The sequence below is a fragment of the Lepidothrix coronata genome, unplaced genomic scaffold (genome assembly GCF_001604755.1).
Source record: "Lepidothrix coronata isolate B3197 unplaced genomic scaffold, Lepidothrix_coronata-1.0 Scaffold267, whole genome shotgun sequence".
In the NCBI taxonomy this organism is placed as follows: domain Eukaryota; kingdom Metazoa; phylum Chordata; class Aves; order Passeriformes; family Pipridae; genus Lepidothrix; species Lepidothrix coronata.
In genome coordinates, this window is record NW_016690447.1 from 780,559 (window position 1) to 804,736 (window position 24,178).

The following is a 24,178-nucleotide window of genomic DNA, read 5'->3' on the forward strand; positions in this document are numbered from 1 at the left end:
TCTCTCTGGTGTTGGGATAAATTGTGAGAAGGGGTGGGGGGAAGCCTGGAAATTGGATTTTGGATTTCTAATGTGGTTCAAACTGCCACATCACAGAATGGTTTGGGTTGGAAGGGACTTTAAAAATCATCTCATTCTACCCCCTGCCATGGGCAGGGACACTTTCCACCAGCCCAGGTTGCTCCAAGCCCCGTCCAACCTGGCCTTGGACGCTCCCAGGGATGGGGCAGCCACAGCTTCTCTGGGAAACCTGTGCCAGGGCCTCCCCACCCTCTGAATAAACCATTTCCTACCATCTGCTCTACCCCTGTCCTTTGCCAGTTCCAAACTATGGCCCGTGTCCTGTCACTGTCTGCCTGTATAAAAAGTCCCTGTCCCTCCCCAGTCAGGGGGAAGAACAGCACACAAGAGCAAGTACAATTAACTGAGCCTTCAGCTTCTCCTCTGAACCGCTCTCTGTTCCTCTTGTGCTGCTGGGCCCCATGAAGTTCCTCATCATCTACTTGTGCTGGGCCAAACTAATTAGTGCTGCCACCTCCAAACAGGGTCACTTCCCTGCTCACTACCTGAGCCACCAAGCAATTAAAGCAGGATGCCTTAATTAAGAGCAGAGTGCCTCTGCCTTTTGTGTGCTAAAAACTATGACTCTATTCAATGTGTTTCCTCCACAACTCCCCACGTGATTTCACCAGTGGGACCCAGCAGCAGCCCTGGTGCAGCTGCACAGGCCCTGCTAATGCTGAGTGAAGTCACTACAGCATCACTGGGGCTTTACATCTCTATCAGACCTCAGGATCTTCCTGGGCCACCACTGGCCCCCCAGTATGGCTGTGCTGTAGCAGCTTGTCTTGGTCATCCAAGAGGAGACTGAGGGCAGAGCTCCTTGGGGTCTGCAGCTCCTCCTGAGGGGCAGCTCCCTCTCTGCTCCATGTGAGCAGGGACAGCAGCCAGGGAATGGCTGGAGCTGTGTCAGGGCAGGCTCAGGTTGGATCTCAGCCAAAGGTTCTTCCCCCAGAGGCTGGTTGGGCACTGCCCAGGCTCCCCAGGGCAGTGGGCACAGCCCCAAGGCTGCCAGAGCTCCAGGAGGGTTTGGCTGATCCTCTGGGGCACAGGGGGTGACTCTTGGGGATGGGCCTGTGCAGGGCTGAGGGTTGGACTCAGTGATCCTTGTGGGCCCCTTCCATCTCAGGATGTTCTCTGATTCTAAGATTTAAGTTCCCAGCTCACAGGAGCTGTACATACCCACAGCTCTGCTGTCCCTCCCCCACAGCACAACCCAGCCCTCTCGGGCCAGAAATTGAGGCTGATCCAGGACTCTTTCAAGGCACACAGAAGGCAGATGCAAGTGGAGAAAGGGAACAGAAAACAAAACCCAAAGAGGCTGCTCTGAAGCCTTCACAGCCCTTCCAGCATTAGAACAAGCACCTGATTGTTAAGACAAGTTTTGGAATGAAGTAAATTATATTTTGCATATTCTTTTAGCACAGACATACCTTAATGTTGGTGACAGTAAATGAAAAGTGTCCAGGACTACTCTTGGGCTACTTTCTTCACTATTTGAGATGTTTATTGGGGTGTCCTGGGGTGGCCAGGAGTTGGACTCAATTATTTTTGTGGGTCCCTTCCAACTCAGGATGTCCTATGATCATAAAATTTAACTTCACTGCTCTCAAAATTTGTACATGGCCTTTCCTCACTCCTGAACTGCCAGGGAGAGCCAGACTTCTTCATCCAACACCAAGTGCTGACAATGAGACAGGACAGACACCTGAGGTCCAGCCCCACATGTCATTTGTTTGAGTGCCAAGTACAGACACAGCCTAGGGATGATGGCAGAGAAAATTCAGGTACAAAGAGATTAAATGGTGCCTGGCTGAGTGAACAGAGGAGGATGAGGAGCTAATGAGAGGCTGGTAAGACCCAGGAGAAACAGGAGGTCAGTGAACTTGGCAGTCAGACAGGACAGGGCAGTCAGAGGAGATAGAAGGAAATGGCCTTACACTGTGCCAGGGAGGTTCACATTAGATATTGAGGGGGAAAAAAATCATTGAAAGAGAAGTCAGACATTGGAATAAATTGCCCAGGGAGGTGGTAGAGTCACTGTCTCTGGAAGTGTACAAGAGGAGTCTGGATATGGCACTTGGGGACATGGTTTAGGGGTGACTATGATGGTGCTGGGTTGATGGTTGGGCTGGATGATTTTGAAGGTCTCTTTCAACATTAATGATTCTGTGATTCTGTGATCAGAGCATTTATCCAAAAATCATGAATGAGAACTGGAGGCAGAGTGTGTATTTCTCCTTTTAGACTGATCTAGAAATGTGGCTGGAAGGAAAATGAGTCTGGTTTTACTGAAGTAGAGGCTTGGTGCCAATTGCCTGTGTGTGCTTGGAATAGACAATGGATCTCACACAGGACACCAGAGCAGCACAGAATAACCCCCAGCTGGGGGGACCCTGCTGGAGAACAGCTCTGAGGAGAAGGATCTGGTGGTCCTGGGGGACAACCAGCTGTCCCTGAGCCAGCAGTGAACCCTGGGGGCCAAGAGGTCAGTGGGATCCTGGGGGGCTGGAGGAAGGGAGGGGATCCTGCCCCTCTGCTCTGCACCTGGAGTGCTGGGTCCAGTTCTGGGCTCCCCAGTTCTCGAAAGAAAAGGAACCACTGGAGAGGGTCCAGTGAGGGCTACAAAGATGATGAGGGGACTGGAGGATCTCTCTGCTGAGGAAAGGCTGAGGGAGCTGAAGTACTTCAGCCTGGAGAAGAGACCCCTGAGAACAGATCTTAGCAATGTGTACAAACACCTCGAGGGTGGGTGCCAAGAGGATGGACCAGACTGATTTCAGGACAAGGACAGGGGGCAACAGGCACAGACTGACACACAGGAGGATCCATCTGAACATGAGGAAAAACTTCTTTACTTGGAGGGTGCCAGAGCCCCGGAACAGCTGCCCAGAGAGGCTGTGGGGCCTCCTTCCCTGGGGATATTCCAAACCCACCTGGGTGTGATCCTGTGCAACCTGCTCCAGGTGACCCTACTTGAGCAGAGGGGTCGGACCAGATGATCCCCAGAGGTCCTTTCCAAGCCCAACCACTCTGGGATTCTGTGACTTATGATTCAGTAAGAAGGGCCCTGTCAGTGTCTGAATCTCCCACAGTTTTGCTCCAGGAGCTCACTGTGATTCAATTTAGTCCACGAACCTGACTCAGTGAAGCAGCAACCTATGAAAATGGGAAGATGCTCAAGAATTAAATTAACTGGATCACAAAGAGAGGGAAGTGACATTTGGGCTAATGGATGAAGACTACAATTAAACTGGGAATATCTAACATCTGAACTTCTCCCTGCATCAGTGCATCCAGACACGCATCTGTACATGTGTAAACACATCTCATCATGTCTCTCCATTAGGCTGATAAACATCATTTGGGGACTGTGGTGGCCACTGGCTTAGCAAAAACCTCTGGAGTGTCACAGGGAGGGAAACGGGGCAGACAGAGCTTGTTCTAACTCACAGCTCAGTGTTCTCTGGTGTGCAAAACTCCTTCCTCCCTACACAGAGGAGACAACACACATCAGATAAACCACACTGCTGACTAACTTGGCAGTGGGAAAGCAGAGATCACAGAATCCCTGGGGCTGGAGACACGTCTGAGATCACCCAGTGCTCATCCTCTGCTCAAAGCTGGGTCAGGCAGCACGGGAAGCCCAGCAACACGCTCAGGTGGGTTTTGGATGTCTCCGAGGATGAAGACTCCACAAACTCTCTGGGCAACTTCTTCCAGTGTTGGACCATTCACACAGCAAAAAGGATTGTACTTATGTTTAAATGGAATTTCCTGTATTTCAAGTTGTCCCCATTGCCCTTGTCCTGTCACCAGACACCACTGAGAGGAGCCTGGTCTTCATTCCCTACCACCAGGTATGATGATGGTGAAATCCTCAAGTCATCTCTTCCTGAGGCTGAACAATCCCCAGACGTGTCTGCTCCACTTCCAGCTGCACAGGGCAGAGCCAAGCTGCCCCTCAGAGCAGCTCCAGCTGTGGGATCCCGCTGTTCCTGCTTCCCAGGATACAGACTGGTCATGAGGAACAACGGGGCACTTCCAAACTGAGTGGTACCCCTTGGAGTGAGTGGAAGGCTTGGGAGAGGAAGGAGGTGCCTGGAGTCTGCAGGAAACTCCCTGTCTGTGCCACACCTGTATTGCCCTGCTATCCTGTCCCAGGATAACATCGTGTTTTGGACAACTTCTCCATCAATCCATCCCCAAAGCGACAGCTGGGGAGTTGGACAACACAGAGGAACCAACAGAAGGCCCAAGACGTGACTGATCCACCCTGGAGAGCCCCAGGAGGTGCTGCTGAAGCTCTGAGGTGCTGGCATCAAACAGGGTGATCTGGTTGGACCTGCACAGGTCCTGTTCCTATCAGAGGTTGTGCTTCTGCAGCTCTTGGGAACCTCTCACACACATCTGAAAAACCCAAGTGATAAAACAGGTTTTAAATAGGTGTTCAGCCCAACTGCCAAGTCTCTTCCCACTAGAATGTGCCTCCTGTGCAATGTCCTCAGGTTTCTGCACTTCAGCTGGAGATGCTCCTCACTGAGATGCCAGAGCCTTTCTCTGCCCACCCACTGCTGGGAGAAGTGCCCATGTGAACCCACAGGACGGAAAGTGCTTCTCATCCCTGTAACTCCATCTCACATCTTGGAAAACAAGGGAAGTTTGATTGCTCAGGGCAAAAGGAATAGAGAGCAATTGAAAATTCCTGAGAAGGAAATCTGGTTTCTGACTGAATGACTCCCAGAGAATCCCACAGCTGGGGACCTGACAGACCCCACAGTTCTCCCAAACTTTTCAAGGAGAATATAAAAACTGACCAAATTTTCCTTCTAACCTGAGAGAAACATCAAGGTGGGAGGAACGAGCTACTAAGACGTGCATTTGTTACCATCTGCATTTTTTTCTGAAGCTCTTTGTGGATTCTCAGAGTGCCAAAGCACTGGGATTGCATATTGGACAAAACCTGCCAGAAAGGAAACTTTTAGGTCTGCTCTTCATCTCCATCCTTTTCTCATGAACACGGACACGTTGAACCATTGTTAACAGTGGTTCAGGTGTGACACCATCAGAGACCAAACAGAGTCATGGCCCATGAAGAGCACAATAAAGCTGTCCAAGACATTTCTGGTACATTTTGTCTTAGGCAGAAAATGTCAATTTGTCAAAGCTGAGACCCACAAGCCAAAGACTGGCTTCTGAAACTTAGAATCACACAATGGTTTGGGTTGGAAGGGACCTGAAAGCTCATCCTGTCCCAGCCTCCTGCCATGGGCAGGGACACCTTTTGCTAGACCAGATTACCAGGAAAAAACTTTCTTTTTCCTGTTTCTTTTTTCTTTTCTTTGAGATATTTTGGAACAGTCAAAAACTCTGCATTGATACTTGAAGCACGAAAAACAAAATTTTGCTGTTCCCACTGCAAAAAAAACCCCAAAAAACCCAACAACCATTTTGCTAGAAATGTTAGTTAATGAGGGAAAAAATAAAGATTAAAAAATGAAAATGAAAAAGGACCAAAAGACAAGAAACACTGACTGGTGTAGAAAAGGGAAACTGGTCATGTAAGAGCTGTGATTCCTGGAGATATTTTGTGACTTGACTCCCACTCATGGGACTTTAACACTTTCAGGAGTGGGGATGGTCAGCAGCACCTTCCCCACGTTCCCTCACACCCTCAACCTGGTGGTAGATCCATGACTGCTGCTGGTTTGAATAAAGACTTGAAAACTCCTCTCACAGCTTCAGGGTCCACTTTTCCTGCTCTTTCTGTCTTGCAGTGATGAATCAACACAATAACCAGGTATGGAACTGCAGCTCCACAGCCCTGGGATCAGCTCTGCTGGGACACGTGTTGGGACCCTGCTGCTGAGGGGCACCAAAGGTGAGCCTTGGTCTGACCTGCTCTGGAACTGCTCTGCCACCAGGCATTTGTGTCACCACGATGGAAGGAAGATCTGAAGCCATTAGAGAGTGTCCAAAGGAGGGAAGGAGGATGGGGAAGGGCCTTGATTTGAAGCCATGTGAGGACACTGAGGGCACTTGGTGTGTTCAGCTGGAGAAGAGGAGACTGAGGGGAGACCTCACTGCAGTTCCACCTTCCTGGGCAGGAGTAGAGGAGGGGCAGGGACTGAGCTCTGCTCTGGGGGGACCAGGGACAGCAGCCAGGGAATGGCTGGAGCTGTGTCAGGGCAGGCTCAGGTTGGATCTCAGCCAAAGGTTCTTCCCCCAGAGGCTGGTTGGGCACTGCCCAGGCTCCCCAGGGCAGTGGGCACAGCCCCAAGGCTGCCAGAGCTCCAGGAGGGTTTGGCTGATCCTCTGGGGCACAGGGGGTGACTCCTGGGGATGGGCCTGTGCAGGGCTGAGGGTTGGACTCGATGATCCTTGTGGGTCCCTTCCAACTCAGCAGACTCTGGGCTTCTGTGAATCTTCAATCAGATTGTGAACACCACAGTCAGGAAAAGGATTTACCTAAAGGCAGGTCCAAATCCTCCTGGGAACAAAAAGGGTCTTGAGAAAAATATGACACTAAAATCTAAATCTATGTAAAACTTTCTTCAGCCTTCCAGGTTGTCATTTCATTGCTGTCCTACCTCCACAGTGACCCCTTCCCACCAGTCCTGACCAACACTTCAAACTACCTCTTACAGGTGACACTGGAAGCTCAATGCTGAGTGGTTGAATGGTGCACACACCTGAAGTGAAAGTATCAGACCCAAACTCTGTGCCCTTTTTATGGCCAAAAAATTCTGCTTTTCAGCCCTCCAAGCCTATGAACTGTTTCTAAGGAGACCCAGAGGCTGGACCCGCTATCAAATGGATTTTTGTGGAGCTCAAAGATCAGCCTCCTCTTCAATGCCAACAATTTAGGGGAGAGCAGCTGCTGGGCTTGGGCTGGGTTTGTGTCTGCAGCCCTTGAGTAACAAGTTCTCCGTTACACAACTGCACTTTTGCTCCTATTCTGCAGTTGGAACATCTGTATTTGTAGAGAATAATTTTAACTGTGGGCTTCATTTTCTCCTCATCTGTATCATCCCCAGTGTGGAGGCTGTGACGGGCTCAGCAGAGCTCCAGCTAACACACAGGTTCAACTCTGGTGCTGGTCAGGCTCTGCCAGTGTGACTGATGTTCTTCCCATGGAAAAGAATGATTGGGTGGCTTTCTGCTGTTTTCTCTGATAAAATCAATCATTTATAAACATCTCCATTTTCAGAGTGAGCTGAGAAACTTCACAGTTCTCAGGGCAGACATGGATGCTCTTTTCTTTATTTTGCCTCCTCCCATGTCAGGCAACTTGACTGAGAAGGAACTGGCCCTGGGACAGCACAGCAGTGAGCCTGCTTCTATATCCAGTAAGAACTTCCCAACTGCCTCAATATCCCTTAACAACCAATTCCCACAAACCTAATTCCCCAACTCGTTATTGCACTTGACTCTCATTATTTCTGGTTCCAATCAAGGGCCAGTAATGCAATGTGTGTGTAAAAGCCACCAGATGATCCTCTCAAGTGTTTGCGTTGGAGAACATGTGTGAGGTGACGGCACAAAGCCAGTTCAGGGGCTGGAAGAGGAGCTCTGCTCCACATGAGCTGGGCTAGTGTCCAAGTCTGCTCAAAAACAAAGGGGAAGCCTGAATAAAACCGCCCTATGGGTGGGACACAGCCTCCAAATAATGAGTTTAATTAATCTGGGTAAAATTACCCTGAGTGCCTCTTGAGATCTGCCCTGTCCTCTCTTTTATTTTCAGTGCAATGATCCACAAATCCTGGGACATTTTTGTAAGTTGAGTTGTCTGTGTCCTTCCAGATCTTGTGCAAACAACCTTGAAACTGTTTGCAAGGTATTTGTCATCAAAGGCCTTGCAGGAAAGGTTTTGCCAAATAAACTACCTGTTGGCAGACTTGCTATGATCCACCTCTGACTGAGGTGGCAGGAGAATCCTCTGTGGGACCCTTCCCACTGAGTTCCACTGTGATAAGTTTGGATGCAAATTTTACCAGTGGTCATTTTCTCACCTTTGAGAAAATTGTTTGTCCAACCTTCTAAAATAGTTTGCTCAGAGGGTGCTTTCCTGCCAGGTGGAAGTCTGCTGGCCATAAAGGAGTTTTATAGACCAGAGGGGTCTTGTCTGTCAGTGTAGGGGACACATGTCTGGCCCCTCAGGCTGCTCTCCCTCTTTCTCATACTCCATGAAGCTCCAGGCCTTGGAAGGAGATGGGAACACACAGTGAGATACAGAGCCAGGCTCTGGAGTTGGGCAGCTTGGCCAGTCTGGGTGACAATGAAGTGCCATTGCTTTGCTGTCTGTCCCTCCATGAGCCTGATCCAGTCACCAAATGCTGAAACTGGTGCTGCCAGCCCCAAACACCTGCTGGTGTGTCCAGGGCTGTCCCGAGATCACCAAGGCATGACCCCACCTCCCCGTGGGGCCCTCACTGCCTGGATTGCTCAGGAGGCCTGTGACTATAAAAACAAGGCAGAAAGAGCTCTGGGCTCTGTCTTGAGTCAGTCCTGCCTGTATCCCATTATTCCAAACCAAGCACAGCAAGAACTGGAATATTTGCATATTTTGTGACCACACCAGAGGAAATGCCAGATGTCTGACTGGCCCTGAAGAGACCCAGCACTGGCACCAGGCAGCCTGTCCCCATGGCCATGTGTGAGTGCTGGCCTTGTCCCACACAGTTTCCATCAGAACCTGTTGGCAGCTGAGCTCCTCTCCAAGCTCAGGGGGAACCTGCTCTGAGCCACCAGAGACAGTCACACCTGGCAGGTGTTGCTGGAAAACCAGCCAGCTCAACCTCAACATTGTTCTCTTACAGAAGTCTAATTTCTGCAGTTCTTCTGGTTTAATCATAGAATCATAAAATAGTTTGGGTTGAAAGGACCTTAAACCCTATCCAGTTCCACCCCCTGCCATGGGCAGGGACACCTTCCACTAGCCCAGGTTGCTCCAAACCCCATCCAACCTGGCCTTGGACACTTCCAGGGATCCAGGGGCAGCCACAGCTTCTCTGGGCAACCTGTGCCAGGGTCTCCCCACCCTCACAGCCAAGAACTTCTTCCAATTTAACCTTCAGTATCTTACTAATTGCTCTGACCACCAGAGAAGGTGGGAATGGATGAAATAAAGACCCTTCAGTCCCTCAGTGCTCATCTGTTAGCACTGAAACAACACATGGAGGCTGACACTGCTGATGGATCCTCCACAGCATCACACTGTCACTGGAGAAAAGAACCCTTCACTTTGCATTACTGAATGGAACAGGGCTCAAAAAGTGCATATTTCCTTGTTCACCACCTCAAAGCAGATGCCACTATTGCAGCTCTCTGCATGAAAAGCTCTCGAGAAGCTCAGCATTGTTTACCTTAGAGGGAGCTTGCAGAAAAAAAAAAGCAAAAATTAAGATCAAAATATCAAAGGCATTTAATTTCAATTGAAACTCAGGCCTGCAGGCTCAGATCAGGGCTCAAAGCTTTGTCTTAATCTAATTTTATGCAGAAAATTCAGTGATAATAGAAGTTTATATAATCCACATCAAGGAAATCAGAGGGGTTCCCAGGACCTATAATGAGAGCTGACATCACTGACTGCACATTACAAACCCAGGCACTCACTAAATAATTGTGGCTCCAGAGAGCACTTGACAGAGACAGAGCTCCCTCCACACCCTCCCAGGCTCTGAAGCATTTTGTTGAGCTGTGATAAGAGCTTCAAACATTCCTCTGGTTTGGGGTGCACCAAGGAAGCAGCCCCACTGCAGAGAGGCTCTGCCTTCCCTTCAGTGAGTGGGTCCTCAGCTGGCTACAATACAGGGTGGATTTTGAGCAGCAGGCAGAGAACGAGTCCAGCTCTGAAGGACAGAGCCCTTCATGTATTCATGAACAAAATCAAGGCAGAGGGAAGTGCAGCACAACCTCCCTCAGAGGCCTCCCCACAACTCCACACCCCAGAGAGGAAAACCAGACTGACAGTGCCTGGGGAAAGCAATGGATTGCAGCAGGACACAGGGAGAAGGGGCTGCTTTGGGCACACAGGAGACACCCTGGCTCATCTCCCCGAGCCAGGAATGATGTGCCCTCATGAAGGGATCAGCATGGGACAGCCTGGCAGAAGGGCAGGGCTGGCCAACAACCCCCTACCTGAAGGATGACCCAGTGCCCCTCCTTTGCAGCCAGATCCAGAGCTTGTTCAGCAACCACCTCTTGGCCTTGTCCAAGGGACACATTGTGGAGGTTCCTGTTGTTGAATGTAAAGCCAAGTTTCTTCCCTGAAAGAAATCAAGGAGTGAGTTGAGCACTGTTGCCTGGCAGGGCTGGGCAGAGTTCCCTGGCCCCAAAACCCTCCCAGAAGAGCCCTCACACTCCTGAGAACAGTTCTCTTGTCTCATTCCCTTGGCTCTCACACACTCCTTGCCCAAGTGCTCAAACAGCAGCAGCTTCTTCCAAACTCTTAATTACAGCACAGCATCAACACAAAGGTACCTTGTTACAAAGTGCTTCTTGTTTTAAGAACATTATTCCCCTGCAACCTCGTGTAAAAACACCTTTCACAGTGATAAGAAATGAACATCTTTTCCTGCTGATGAAATGGGCTTTGAACACCCCCAGCTGAGTGGGGAAAGGCCCCTGTGAGGTGGGTTGGGTGCAGCAGGGAGGCTGGGAACACCTTTGGTTTTGAGAAGGCAGGTGCATGAAATCTGTGTGAGCTTCCTGTGGCCTCAGGAAAGGCCTCCCAGGTGCCTTGGATATGGAGGACAGTCAGCCCTCCAGATTCCTCATGGAGCATCCTGGGCAGGTGTGTGTGGGAAGGCCCAGGGTCAGTGGAGAGCAGCAAAGTCCATGGGAAGGGGAGATCCAGGAGACACTCAGACCATTTCCCACTGCCCTTCCTATATCCCTCTGCATGTGCAGGCTGGGAATCCCAAAATCCATGTCATTTACTACCCTGCCCTGGAGGAAGGATCTAGTTATTTAGTGTTTCTTCCTTTAGACTGTGATGATTCTTCAGACTCCTCTGATTTCCCTGTAGCATCCCAGTGCCAGAGATCCTTTCAGTGATCCTGGCTGAAGATCAGGTTGGTTCTGTGTCTATCTGTCACCCAGAGATGGAGGATACCACTTGCTCTTCATCTCACAGGAAAAGCAACTGCCTGGAACCAGCTCTCTCTACTGGGTGTTCCTGAGAAGACAAGTCCAAATTCGTGCTGCCAGGGGGAAGCAGCCCCATGAACATCCCTACAAACATCCCACACCATTACAGGATGGATTTGGCTCAGCCAGGGAGTCAGTTCACATGTCCCCGTGTGCTGATTCCTTGGGATTGCCTCCACTTATCTCTGCATGCAGGTTTGCCTTCCTGCAGGCAGGGCACCCTTTATTCCTGATTTCTGCTCAAAGCAGACAAGCTTTATACTAACACAAGGAAAATATTTGTCTTGCAAGACTTAGGAACCATCTCGTGCTACAACATTGGAAACAGATGGAAAACGACCATCCAAACTCAAGCTCTCTGCTGAGCCTTCCCACAGCCCCCTGGGACACAGCTCTCCCCATTTTTAGAGTTTCCACTTGTCTTTCCCACCATCTCTGATTGCTGCCAACTTTGAAAGCCTCTGATCTCCTCCTGTGCCTTCAAGACCCAGCCACTCAAGAGGGAACGGGGCAAATCACAGAAGGCAGGACACTCCCTCAAACTTGGGGATTAATAATAAGAAATATCAGTTGTTATTTCCTTTTCCCAGATGGGAACAGGACTGAGAGGGATAACAGAGGGTCTGTGGTGGCTGCAGAGGAGGGGTCAGGCACCCAGGCTGCCCCAGGATGTAGGGAAGCTTTTTGAGCCCCCAGTGTTTGCTGCAGGGCCCTCACCATGTTGTCAAGGAAAGGTGCTATGAGAAGTAGCATGTGGAAGAAGCCAACTTTCATTCCCAAGGATTATCTGGCCAGAGCTGCACTTTAATAAAACCTAATGAAGGACAGAGGGAATATTAAGAGCCAACCCAGGCCAGCCCCAGCTGGGCAGTGAGGGCCAGTGCAGCTGCTCTGTAGCAATGATGTTATTTCACTACAGTTATTTTTTTCCACTTTTTCTTGCTGTAGCTGTTCTGGCTGACTAACCCCAGGTGCTCAGCTATACTCAGCTTTACAATTCCAATTAAGCCACTTGTGGTTGGATTTTAGTGCTTCATTTCCCAAACAAGAAAATAACACAGTGAGAGACAGGATCACCAACATGACCCAGAGAAAGGGAAGGGAAGCCAGGACCATGATAGGAGCTTCCTTGGGTCGGTGCCTTTAATTCCCAGTAATGACATGTGGTTTGGGGGCAGAAAGAGCCTGAAACACAAGGCACAGCCCAGGAACTCCCCATGAGCTGAGGTGCCTGTGGCTGAAGCTGCACCAGGCTTCAAAAGCTCTGACAGCTGCTCGTGGCCATGTGGGTAAAGACTGACTCAAATATTATTTTGGGATGACCCAGAAGGTGCACCATAGAGAGGAAAAAGAACCCACAGGTCAGCGTTCCCACACCAATCCCCTGGGTGATGGCTGAGTTCAGAGGGACTGGTCCCTGATAGGGCTGCCAGCGTGGATGGTGTTTAGTCCTGAGACCAACCCATTAAACAGCAGCCAGCAGCTCTGCTATGGCTGGGATGTGATTCACACACTGCCAGGAGCATCGGGGCTGGAGACCAAGTCATGGGCTTGGATATATGTGGAGCACATTGCTGGGGAAGGAGAAAAGACACCTGATGAGCAGAATGGCAATGTGGGGCAGCCCAGTGTCCAAAGGCATCTCTCTCCTCTGCTTCAGAGGGATGTTCAGGCTGAAAACTGTACTTTTTCCACAGTGGAGCTGAGATGCAGAATAAATTCTCCACATTGTGAGCTTTAAGGCACAGGCAGTGGCTGTAGCTGGAGGTGCACAGGGGGGAGTCACTGCCTTCTCCAAGAAGTCATCCTGCTCTGCTCTGCTCTGCCCTGGGGCAGCTTCACCTGCAATACTGGGGCAGTCTGGGGGGACACAATGGAAGAGAGAGATTGAGCCATTAGAGAGTGTCCAAAGGAGGGAAGGAGGATGGGGAAGGGCCTTGATTTGAAGCCATGTGAGGACACTGAGGGCACTTGGTGTGTTCAGCTGGAGAAGAGGAGGCTGAGGGGAGACCTCAGTGCAGTTCCACCTTCCTGGGCAGGAGTAGAGGAGGGGCAGGGACTGAGCTCTGCTCTGGGGGGACCAGGGACAGCAGCCAGGGAATGGCTGGAGCTGTGTCAGGGCAGGCTCAGGTTGGATCTCAGCCAAAGGTTCTTCCCCCAGAGGCTGGTTGGGCACTGCCCAGGCTCCCCAGGGCAGTGGGCACAGCCCCAAGGCTGCCAGAGCTCCAGGAGGGTTTGGCTGATCCTCTGGGGCACAGGGGGTGACTCTTGGGGATGGGCCTGTGCAGGGTCAGGAGTTGGACTGGATGATCCTTGTGGGTTCCTTTCAACTCAGCATATCCTGGGATTCTAGGATCCTGTGAACAGTTTGGGTTAGAAGGGACCCTAAAGACCATCTTATTCAACCCTCTGTCATGAGCAGGGATGCCTTCCATGATTCCAGGTTGCTCCAAGCCCCGTCCAACCTGGCCTTGGACGCTTCCATGGATGGGGCAGCCACAGCTTCTCTGGGCAACCTGTGCCAGGGCCTCCCCATCCTCAGGAAGATGATCATTCACCAAACTCCTTGACAGGAAACCATATTGCAGAACTCACATTCTACAATAAACAAATCTAAACATATTCCTGAATTACTTTTTTTCCCTAGAAAACGCAAATCCTTTTGGCTTTGGAGGCAGCTGACAGCTCCATATCTGACCATCCACAACGAAACCAACTCAGGAAGGATGGGGATAAAAACTGAAAACTCTGCCACTAAGCACAGTCTGTTACAGGGAGCTGCTGCTTATTTTTATTTCTCATAAAATCGTAGAAGAGCAGGGTGGAAGGGACCTCAAGGGTGCTCTGGTTCAACCTTTCTTGGCAACAAGCAGCTCTCTGACAGTGTGTTTGAGATCTCTGACGTAAATCATGGCTTGTGTACAAACCCAGCCCGGAGATCGGTGCGGCGTGAACCACACTGGGAATCCAGGCAATGCAGGAAGGAGACAAGTTTAATTTAAACTTTAGATGAAAATCCAAAATACTTTAAGAAAAGAATTCAAAACAAACCCCAAAAACCTATGTTCTCACAATTGTCTATTTTTAACAGATTACTTCATTATCTACAAAAAGATGAGGAAAAAAAGCCAAAACAAAAGAGAAGTGTCATGCTAAGATAATTATGCAGCAGATAAAAAGCAATGCTGTGCTATGCCTAGAGACAGGATTTATTTACCATGTTTCTCCACATCCTTCAGTGGGTCCACTCCTGGGGACAGGATAAAAAACATTGGGGTTGCAGGTCCTGATTCCTCAAAGGTTGTTGCAAAATCCAGGGATCTCCCAGCCACATATTTACTGCCCAGCTTTTCTTCTACAAAATCTCTGCCAGAAAGAAAAAAGTTTTGCCATCTACTATTGTTCAGAAAAAGGCAGATTCCACTGCAAATAATCAGTTAATTATCACAGAATCACAGACTCACTAAGGTTTGAAAAGGCTTCGAAGATTATCATCACCCCAGCACCACCACTGTGTTCAGCAAGTGTCCTCATGTCATATCCATTTGTTTTTTTGAACACTTCCAGGGATGGTGACTCCATCACTTCTCTAGGCAACCTGTGCCAGGGCTTGATGACCCTTTAATTCCCAATATCCAACCTAAACCTCACCTGGGGCAATTTGAGGCCATTTTCTCTGGTCTCATCACTAGGAGCAGAGCCCAACCCCCCCCGGCTCCCCCCTCCTGTCAGGGAGTTACAGAGAGTGAGAAGGTCTCCCCTGAGCCTCCTCCTCTCCAGGCTGAGCCCCCCCAGCTCCCTCAGCTGCTCCTCATCAGACTTGTGCTTCAATTAGCTGTGATTTGGCTGATTCAAATAAATTAAAAACTACATTAGGAAAATGGGCATGAAATAATTGTAGAGGGGACCTGCAGGCTGGGCTTTCAGCGTTATCCCTCAGGAGCAATGCCTGGCACTGTGGGCATGGTGGAATGACACCTGGCACCCCAATTCCTGACAAAAGAAGGGAGGTGAGAAGGGAGAACAGTGGGAGCTGCCAGCCCAGGGCTGCACTGAGAAGTGCAATACCAGCACTGGATGATTCTGACTCAGGTATCTCAAGAGAGAAGAAATAAGGTACAGGAACCTGCCAAGTGCTTTGCAATCCGAGCAGCCTTCCAGAGGAAGCACCAACTCACAACAAGTCCAGATGATTCACAAAATTACTTTGATCTGGAAAGCTAAAAGAGAAGATCTCCAAGAATACCTGGTGTGTGCAGCCTTGGCATGAGAGTCACAAGGAAAAACACAATGGAGTGAACAGGAAAAGGTTCAGCTCCACAGCAGCTGCCTGAACAGAAAACAGTGTACAGAGAGCGTTCCCCCAGAGTGAGCTTCTCACATCACTGCTTTAGCAAAAGAGGATACACTGAACATTCATTCAAAGGTAGGAATGTTGTATTCAAACCCCAGGAATGCTGCTGGAGAGTAGATACATGAGTCAGGCTTTTTGAAGGCAGCCAAATTCCTTCTAAGAGAGCTGAGAGCCTGCTTCAAGGACTGGTGAAAGGCAGCTGGAATAGAAATGCCTCAGGGATTGCAAAAGAAAAAGCTTCCACTTTTTTTGGTACCTCTTTCAAGTAGATTTTTCTGTTCTGGGTCAAGATTTGCTAAATTGCTGCTGGAAAGCTCCAGTTCACAAAATTTAACAAAGTCCATCGGATCCCCAAGAGTCACAACATCCTTGTTTGACATCTCTATGAAATGATGCCTTGGGGACTGGAAAACACAACTGAAGTTGAGTGGGAGGCTTTGAAGTGGGACCACATGTGCAGGAGAGGGAGGGCTGCCCTCACAGAGCCACAGATTCTCCTGAGCTGGAAGGGACCCACAAGGATCATCAGTCCAACCCTCAGCCCTGCACAGGCCCAGCCCCAAGAGTCACCCCCTGTGCCCCAGAGGATCAGCCAAACCCTCCTGGAGCTCTGGCAGCCTTGGGGCTGTGCCCACTGCCCTGGGGAGCCTGGGCAGTGCCCAACCAGCCTCTGGGGGAAGAACCTTTGGCTGAGATCCAACCTGAGCCTGCCCTGACACAGCTCCAGCCATTCCCTGGCTGCTGTCCCTGGTCCCCCCAGAGCAGAGCTCAGTCCCTGCCCCTCCTCTGCCCCTCCCGAGGCAGCTGGAGCTGCAGTGAGGTCTCCCCTCAGTCTCCTCCAGCTGAACACACCAAGTGCCCTCAGTGTCCTCCCACGGCTTCAAATCAAGGCCCTTCTCCATCCTCCTTCCCTCCTTTGGACCCTCTCTAATGGCTCAATCTCTTCCCTCAGACAGGGCTGGAGCAGTCCCCACATGTGGTGTCTTTCAAGCAATGTCTCCACAGGGCTGGGTCACTGTATCACCAACAGGATTTGAGAAATGGTGCCAGCAGTAAAAGCAAATATCCCCAGACAAGGGGCTGGCTGTCAGCTCTCCCATGGTACACAAGCCCCAGCTGCCCACCATCCCATATCCCAGGAGTCCATCTCATTGTGTTACCCACGGCTGGAGGCACCAGCTATCAGAGCCCTCAGTCCTCCTGCTCTGTTTCCAAGGTCTGTCCCTACTAAGGCAGAAGTACCAGTGCCTTTGAAAGGACTTCACGATGACCAAGTCATACCTTGCCAGTGGCTGCTGGACTGGTCTGACCTCATCATGGATGTGGAAGAGGGGGAGCACAAGGTCTTGTAAGAGGCTTTTTGCTGATGTTCTTCACTAAGATTGGGGGATGAAACAGGTATTTACTGTGGAAAATCCTTCTTGAGGAAATGATGGTTCTTGGTGCAGTGCTGGCACCGAAGCTCTAAGAAATGAGCTGGGGTAAGAGTGGTTTCTCCTGACGACTCCTTAGGCTCAGGGAAGGAAACAGACTCTGCAAATATCCCAGGGATCTGCTGTGAAGGGAGGCTGAAAAACCCAACTTCCTAGGCAGAGAAATGTAAGAAGCCTGTACAGAGGTGGATCATTTTAAATCCCAAAGAACTTCCTACACTACCATGGAGCTGGCACATATGACATGGGACTTAGGGGGTCTTAAACCTTTATGAACAGCAGCTGAAAATGATGTAAGGCACCTAAAATATCTCTGTCCACATGTGTTTAGGTTACCAAGTTACTCTGTGACTCCTAAAATGCATTCAAGTACTTGTCAAGACCCCTGGAGAGACAGGAAGGTTTGGACTGTTCATGATGTTCATTGATCACCAGTGAGGCATTGAATGTTGGTAGATTGATATATTGATATACTGACTGATATAATTGATAACAGAAGGAAGAGATCTGCAAGTTGAGAAGGGCAAAACACCCTCTGGGATCCAATGGCATTGCAGGTTTCTAAACTCGATGAATTTATTAACACACACGGTCTTGAACCACCACTGGCTGCAGGAGCGATGTGGAGGGTGAAGTCATAGAATCATAGAATCATAGAATCATAGAATAATAGAATCAGCTGGGTTGGAAGGGACCTCTGAGATCATCAAGTCCAACCCTTGATCCAACCCCGCCGTGGTGACCAGCCCATGGCACTGACGCCACATCCAGTCTCACCTTAAAAGCCTCCAGGGATGGAGAATCCACCCCCTCCTTGGGCAGCCCATTCCAACAGCTGAGCACTCTCTCTGGAAAAAATTTCTTCCTAATATCCGACCTAAACCTCCCCTGGCACAGCTGAAGACCCAGCCCTCTTGTCTTGCTGATGGTTGCCTGGGAAAAGAGACCAACCCCCACCTGGGTCCCCCCTCCTGTCAGGGAGTTGCAGAGAGTGAGGAGGTCTCCCCTGAGCCTCCTCCTCTCCAGGCTGAACAGCCCCAGCTCCCTCAGCTGCTCCTCACAGCTCTTGTGCTCCAGTCCCTTCCCCAGCCTCGTTGCTCTTCTCTGGACCTGCTCCAGCCCCTCCATGTCCTTCCTGAGCTGAGGGCCCAGAACTGGACACAGCACTCCAGGGGTGACCTCACCAGTGCTGAGTCCACAGCAAGAATCACTTCCCTGGCCCTGTTGGCCACCCTGTTCCTGGTCCAGGCCAGGATCCATTGGCCCTCTTGTCCCCCTGGGCACACTCTGGCTCCTGTTCAGCTCCCTGTCCATCCCCACTCCCAGCTCCCTTCCTGCCTGGCTGCTCTCCAGCCCCTCTGTCCTCAGCCCGTGGGGCTGCAGGGGGTTGTTGTGGCCAAAGTGAAGGACCCGGCCCTTGGTCTGGTTGAACCTCATCCTGTTGGAATCAGCCCAACTCTCCCTCTGCAGAGCACTCCTGCCTTCCAGCTGATTGACACTCCCCCCCAACTTAGTGTCATCTGCAAATTTGCTGATGGTGGACTCAATCCCCTCATCTAAATCATCAATAAAGATATTTCAAGAAGAATTTTAGTCCCATCTCCCAAGTCTTGGGGAAGGTGCTGTGAATTGTTACTGTTTGCACATGTTTGTGTTCTCACTTACTCCTAGATAAGAAACAAAACATAAAACTCATCTAAATACTCGTGTGCAAAGAGAAAAGCTTGACGTGCCCAGATCCTAAAAACATCCAAGCTTTTGAACTGGATTCCCTTTTCATAAAAGAGAGATATGAAAGGGGCTGAAATTTGATGTTCCAGTTATTTCCGAGCTGTGTGTGTAAGAAGGAAATAAATTAAACTTGCTTAATTAAATATGCACTTAAAATTTCAGAAAAACATGAGCTTATTTTACCCAATCTAAACAACAACAAGAAAACCAATATTTCCAGCTGAGAGACACATGGAGAATCCAGTCATAAGAGTAAGAAATGAAAAAGATGGTTCAGATTATTATGATTATGATAAATTATAGTATTTATGCTAGTAAAACATAATAACATTGACCATAGGGAGACTTCATTCAGTCTTGTCTGCATTTTCCTGTGAACTCTAAAGCACAAAGAGATCTATTTCATACACTGAGTAATAACCCTGCTACACTCCCATGCCATGTGGTGCAGTATTATAAACTATTTGAGAGGCAGGAGCATGAGAGACATCCGAGAAATGTCAAAACACTGACTACCAGGACAGAGGAGGAAAAAACAACTCCTACTGGAGTGAAAGACCTTTAGTTTCTCCTGGAACAAGTGTGTTGCTTTTGCATACCTTGGGGAAGTTTAACCTTGCCTAGTTACCTCCACTACATAATTTACAGCTACAAGATTCAGAACCAGCAGCACATAAATTTTGCACTTTACAGGGAAAAAAAAAAAACACAAGAGAGAAAACGTCTCTAAGACTTTATTCTGGTGTCTAAGGCACAGCCAAAAAGGAACTAAAATCAATGTTATTGAACTCTAAACCATGTGCTGATCACCCAAAGACTCCAGTAGATGTGTAACACCTGTAAGGTGATGCTCATTTCTGACTTGGCCTCTCTGCTCCTCACCCATTGCCAGTGACACTGCCCCATCCTACTGCTGATCTGGAGGTGAGATCCCCTAAACAAGAAATTCCAAATAAATGAAATGGTTGTTGATTGTCTTATGGAGTTCAGAGACCATGGAATCACAGAACAATTCTGAGTGTCCAAAGGAGGGAAGGAGGATGGGGAAGGGCCTTGATTTGGAGGCCTGTGAGGACACTGAGGGCACTTGGTGTGTTCAGCTGGAGAAGAGGAGACTGAGGGGAGACCTCAGTGCAGTTCCACCTTCCTGGGCAGGGGCAGAGGAGGGGCAGGGACTGAGCTCTGCTCTGGGGAGACCAGGGACAGGAGCCAGGGAAGGGCTGGAGCTGTGTCAGGGCAGGCTCAGGTTGGATCTCAGCCAAAGGTTCTTCCCCCAGAGGCTGGTTGGGCACTGCCCAGGCTCCCCAGGGCAGTGGGCACAGCCCCAAGGCTGCCAGAGCTCCAGGAGGGTTTGGCTGATCCTCTGGGGCACAGGGAATGGGCCTGTGCAGGGTCAGGAGTTGGACTGGATGATCCTTGTGACTCTCTTCTAACTCAGCATATTCTGTGCTTTTGGGATTCTGTGAACAGTTTGGGTTGAAAGGGATCTAAAAGCTCATCTTATTCCAATCCCTGCCAAGGGCAGGGACACCTTCCATTAGCCCAGATTGCTCTAAGACCCATCAAACCTGGCCTTGAACACTTCCAGGGATGGGGCAGCCACAGCTTCTCTGGGCAACCTGTGCCAGGGCCTCCCCACCCTCAGGAAGATGATGCTCATTCACCAGACTCCTTGACAGGAATCATATTGCACAATCAACCATATTGCAAAACTCACATTCTACAACAAACAAACCTAAACATAGTCCTGAATTACTCCTGTTCCCCAGAAAGCAACAATCCCGAGTTTCCCTCCCTGGGCAGGAGGAGCCCCGGGGCAGTGCTGTCCCACCTGAGGGCGCAGGTGACGCGGTCGGGCCGCAGGGCCCTCAGGATGCACAGGCGCTGCAGGGACGACTTGTTCTTCCACTCCTGGGGGAACTTCTCCCTCTCAGGACACTCAGATTCAATAAATTTCTTCCACCTTTTTGCAGACCCTTCAATATCCCGATCCAGGTTTCTGAATTCCTCCATGGATGAGAGAGCCTGGAAAAAATCAAGGGAGGTCAAGAAGAACAATCCTACTTGCCTCTAAATTGTTTTTCTAACATTAAGGACTGCTCATGTTTTCCTCCACCAGAAGGGTCAGAACTGGAGTCTGGGAAGCACAATCAGAAACCCACCAGGACCCCAGAAGCACAGAATATGCTGAGTGGGAAGGAACCCACAAGGAGCTTCAAGTACAACTCTTAGCCCTGACCAGGACTATCCCCAAGAGTCCGTGCCTGAGACCAGACTTTGACCATTCTCCTTCTCCCAACTCTGTGGTCAGCACACAATCAGAGGACCAGGAATAAACACAGCCCATTTTCAAAGCCACAGGACAGGAGGACTGAGGGCTTTTTCATTCTTGTAGAAAGCCTTCTCTCTAGGCTGCCCTCAGAACATCAGCTCTAAAGTCATGCAGTACCTAACATGGCCCTGCCTGGCACCCTCACCCACACCTCTGCAGTGCCCCTCCCCAGCCAGGGCAGCCACACACATTATCCAGGCCCCTGCCTGGCACCACAGACATGGGTGCTTGGAAAGGACAGCACAGGAAAGGAGGAAACATTTTGGCATCGACCACCATGTAGTCCTCCATTTCCCAGAGAGCAAATAAATCTCCCCTTCTGTTTGGAAACCAGATCTGAAGAATCTCAGCTGACAAGCACTTCTGAGTGACTGTTATCCCAGAAATCCCTGATTTGGATGGGAGCTGGAAATTTAGAGCCCATGTCTGACAGAAGAGCATATTGCTGACATTCCTGTGAGCTGCACATCCACAATCTCCTCATTGCTTCCACAGAAACAAGGAGAATTGTGCAGCAAAATCCACAAGAGCTGATGGAAAATGTGCTTTGGTATCCAGCATCCAAAGCTAAACAGACTCAAACATACCCAGCTCACCAAAACCATTTTTTTAAAGGATTTCACAGTTGGAATATTAATTATCTTTATAGAATCACAGAATGGTTTGGGTTGGAAGGGACCTTAAAGACCATCCCACTCCAACTCCCTGCAATGAGTCGGGTCATCTCTATCCGGTTGTTTTTCTCTCCCTGTTCCCCATGCACATCCCTCTCTATCTGCACAGTCTAGTGCACACACTCTGTGACACCAAGGCACTGAGCCTTCCCCACACAGCCCTGGTGACCACGGGGCCAGGAATCCCAACAAACACAGTGAAACCAAATCCTCAGGTTTATATTTGCCAAACACACACAGTGATTAAGTTACTCAGTGCTACAAGTCTGCAGCAGAAACAGGCAGCTGAAGAATGCCCCAAAAACCAGCTGAGCAAGGCAGTCAATAAATTATAAGTTATTACAACGAAAATTAGTTAGCTAGATTTTGTAGTTAGAAAGTGGCAACTATAAATGTTATGCAGAGAAGTACCAAATCCAATTCTCTCTCATACAAGTGGTGGCAGAACACACTGCACAGCTCAGAAGGTTCTTCTGGATTTCAGGTAAAATTCTCACTGAAACAAACATCTTCAGAATGGTTTGCATAATCCGAAGCTGTGAGTGGTTGAACATGAAGTGGAGAAGACAAGTGAAGGACAAAAGACAGTGACTGAGCTGTTTTCTACAGGAACAGAAGGGCACAGTCGGAGAGAAGCAGAAGCTTCTCGATGGGCAGAGGTGTCCCACACCCCCAGTGCTCCAGCTCACAGCCCATACAGCTTCAGACGAGAGCTCCTGAAAAAATGCTGGTGTCACACCTTGCTCAGATCAACTGAACAACCACAACCTTGCACAGGGCTCTGAAAGGCACCCAAGTGCCCTGGCAGAGGTGTGAGAGATGGCCTTGCATACGCTGCTCTTGCAAACCAGGCAGAACACACTGAAGGCCACCCTGCTTTAAAAAGACCCTGTTTTCCTCTAGAAGAGGGTTCCCAATGAGAAGACAAGCACTGTAAAATTTGGTCTTTCTAACAGATTGAATTTAGTCACAGAGAGTTTAGAGAGAGAAGGAAGAAGTCAGAAAAAGGGGCTTCTGATAACAAATGAGCTCATGTTTTTAGCAGTGAATTCATAGATTCACAAAATGGTTTGAGTTGGAAGGGACCTTCAAGATCATCTTGTTCCAGTCCTCTGCCAGAGACACCTTCCACTATTACAGGTTGCTCCAAACCCTGTCCAACCTGGCCTTGAACACTGCCAGGGATGGGGCAGCCACAGCTTCTCTGGGCAACCTGTTCCCAGGTAGAATGTCTGCAGACAAGGAGGTTGCAGAGCTGTTCCCAGTGGGTGCCATGGCCCAGGACATTTGCTGTATCTCCACTCACATCACCAGCAATGGTTGGAAGAAATCTCAGGAGGGGTCCAGGCCACGCTCGTGCTCAGGCTGGGCCTGTGGCCAGTGATAGAGAGAGGGGCAGCTATGGCTTTGTCTACCAAAATGCTGCCCTCCAAGATGACATTGTCTCAGCCCCTCTGGATGCTCCGCTCTAGACCTGCACTGTCCTTACAGTGAAGAAGAGAATTCACCTTTTCATATGTTCAAGCAGAATCTCCCAACCTGCAGTTTGCCGTGGCTGACACCACTTCCACCATTAAACCACGTCCTCAAGTGCCACATCCACATGTTTTTGAACCCTTCCAGGGATGGTGACTCCACCACATCCCTGGGCAGCCTGTTCCAGGGCTTGATAACCCTCTAATTGATTTTTCCCCCCCTAATATCCAATATAAACCTCCCCTGGTGCAACTCTTGTCCTGTCACTTGTTACCTGGGAGAAGACACTGACCCCCACCTGGCTACAACCATTATTACACTGCCCAGAACATGGAGAGTTTGGCTCTGTCCTCTCATAGTTGGACAAACCTCCCCACCTTTCCTCACTCCTGTGCTCCAGGGCCAGAGAAGAACTTGGAGGTATCACCAAAAATGCTTCTGCAACAAATCAAGCCTTGCCCAAAGGCACTATTCCATCAGTACCTCCTCCAAAGGCACAGAGTGTTTGCAGTGCTACAGCTCAGACTGACTCAGCCTGGCACTGCCCATTCCCATGCCAAGCTCCCAGAGAACTGGAGAATGTAGTCAGGAAGAGTGTGGGAAAAGCAGTGATTCAACAGCTGTTTTTTCCAAGTGTGGATCAGCACTAACATGGAGAAATGTCAGATGAACTTGCTCCAAATTTAGTGCCTTACCCTGCTTTCTGTGAAAAATCAGAAACCAGAGCACAGAACAGGAGAAACTGAAATTCCCAGGAATGATGGAATATTCTGATCTGCCAAACCCTAGTCCTTGCAGCAATAAATGTACTTGATGCACCTCTCAGAGCAGAGCACAACACAATGGTAAATGTTGAATTCAGTGGATTCTCAGTGCAAGTGCTTATATAAAACATCACTGTCGACTTTTGATGTGATTCATTTAAAATATCTCTTCAGAACTTTGGCTGCTGCTGCTTCGAGAAGTC

The 24,178-nt window shown here is 49.6% G+C and overlaps 1 protein-coding gene across 1 annotated transcript in view; it reads right to left on the reverse strand.

Annotated features, from left to right (window-relative positions):
• The window catches only part of DNAH9 (dynein axonemal heavy chain 9), a 180,063-nt gene that overhangs the window by 31,703 nt on the left and 124,182 nt on the right, over positions 1–24,178 (reverse strand). Inside the window, exons 50-52 of the mRNA XM_017835980.1 lie at positions 20,561–20,754; positions 14,429–14,577; positions 10,201–10,328 (exon numbers count right to left, since the gene is read on the reverse strand). Of these exons, the coding sequence (XP_017691469.1) occupies positions 10,201–10,328; positions 14,429–14,577; positions 20,561–20,754 (471 nt within the window). The remainder of the gene's footprint in view (positions 1–10,200; positions 10,329–14,428; positions 14,578–20,560; positions 20,755–24,178) is intronic.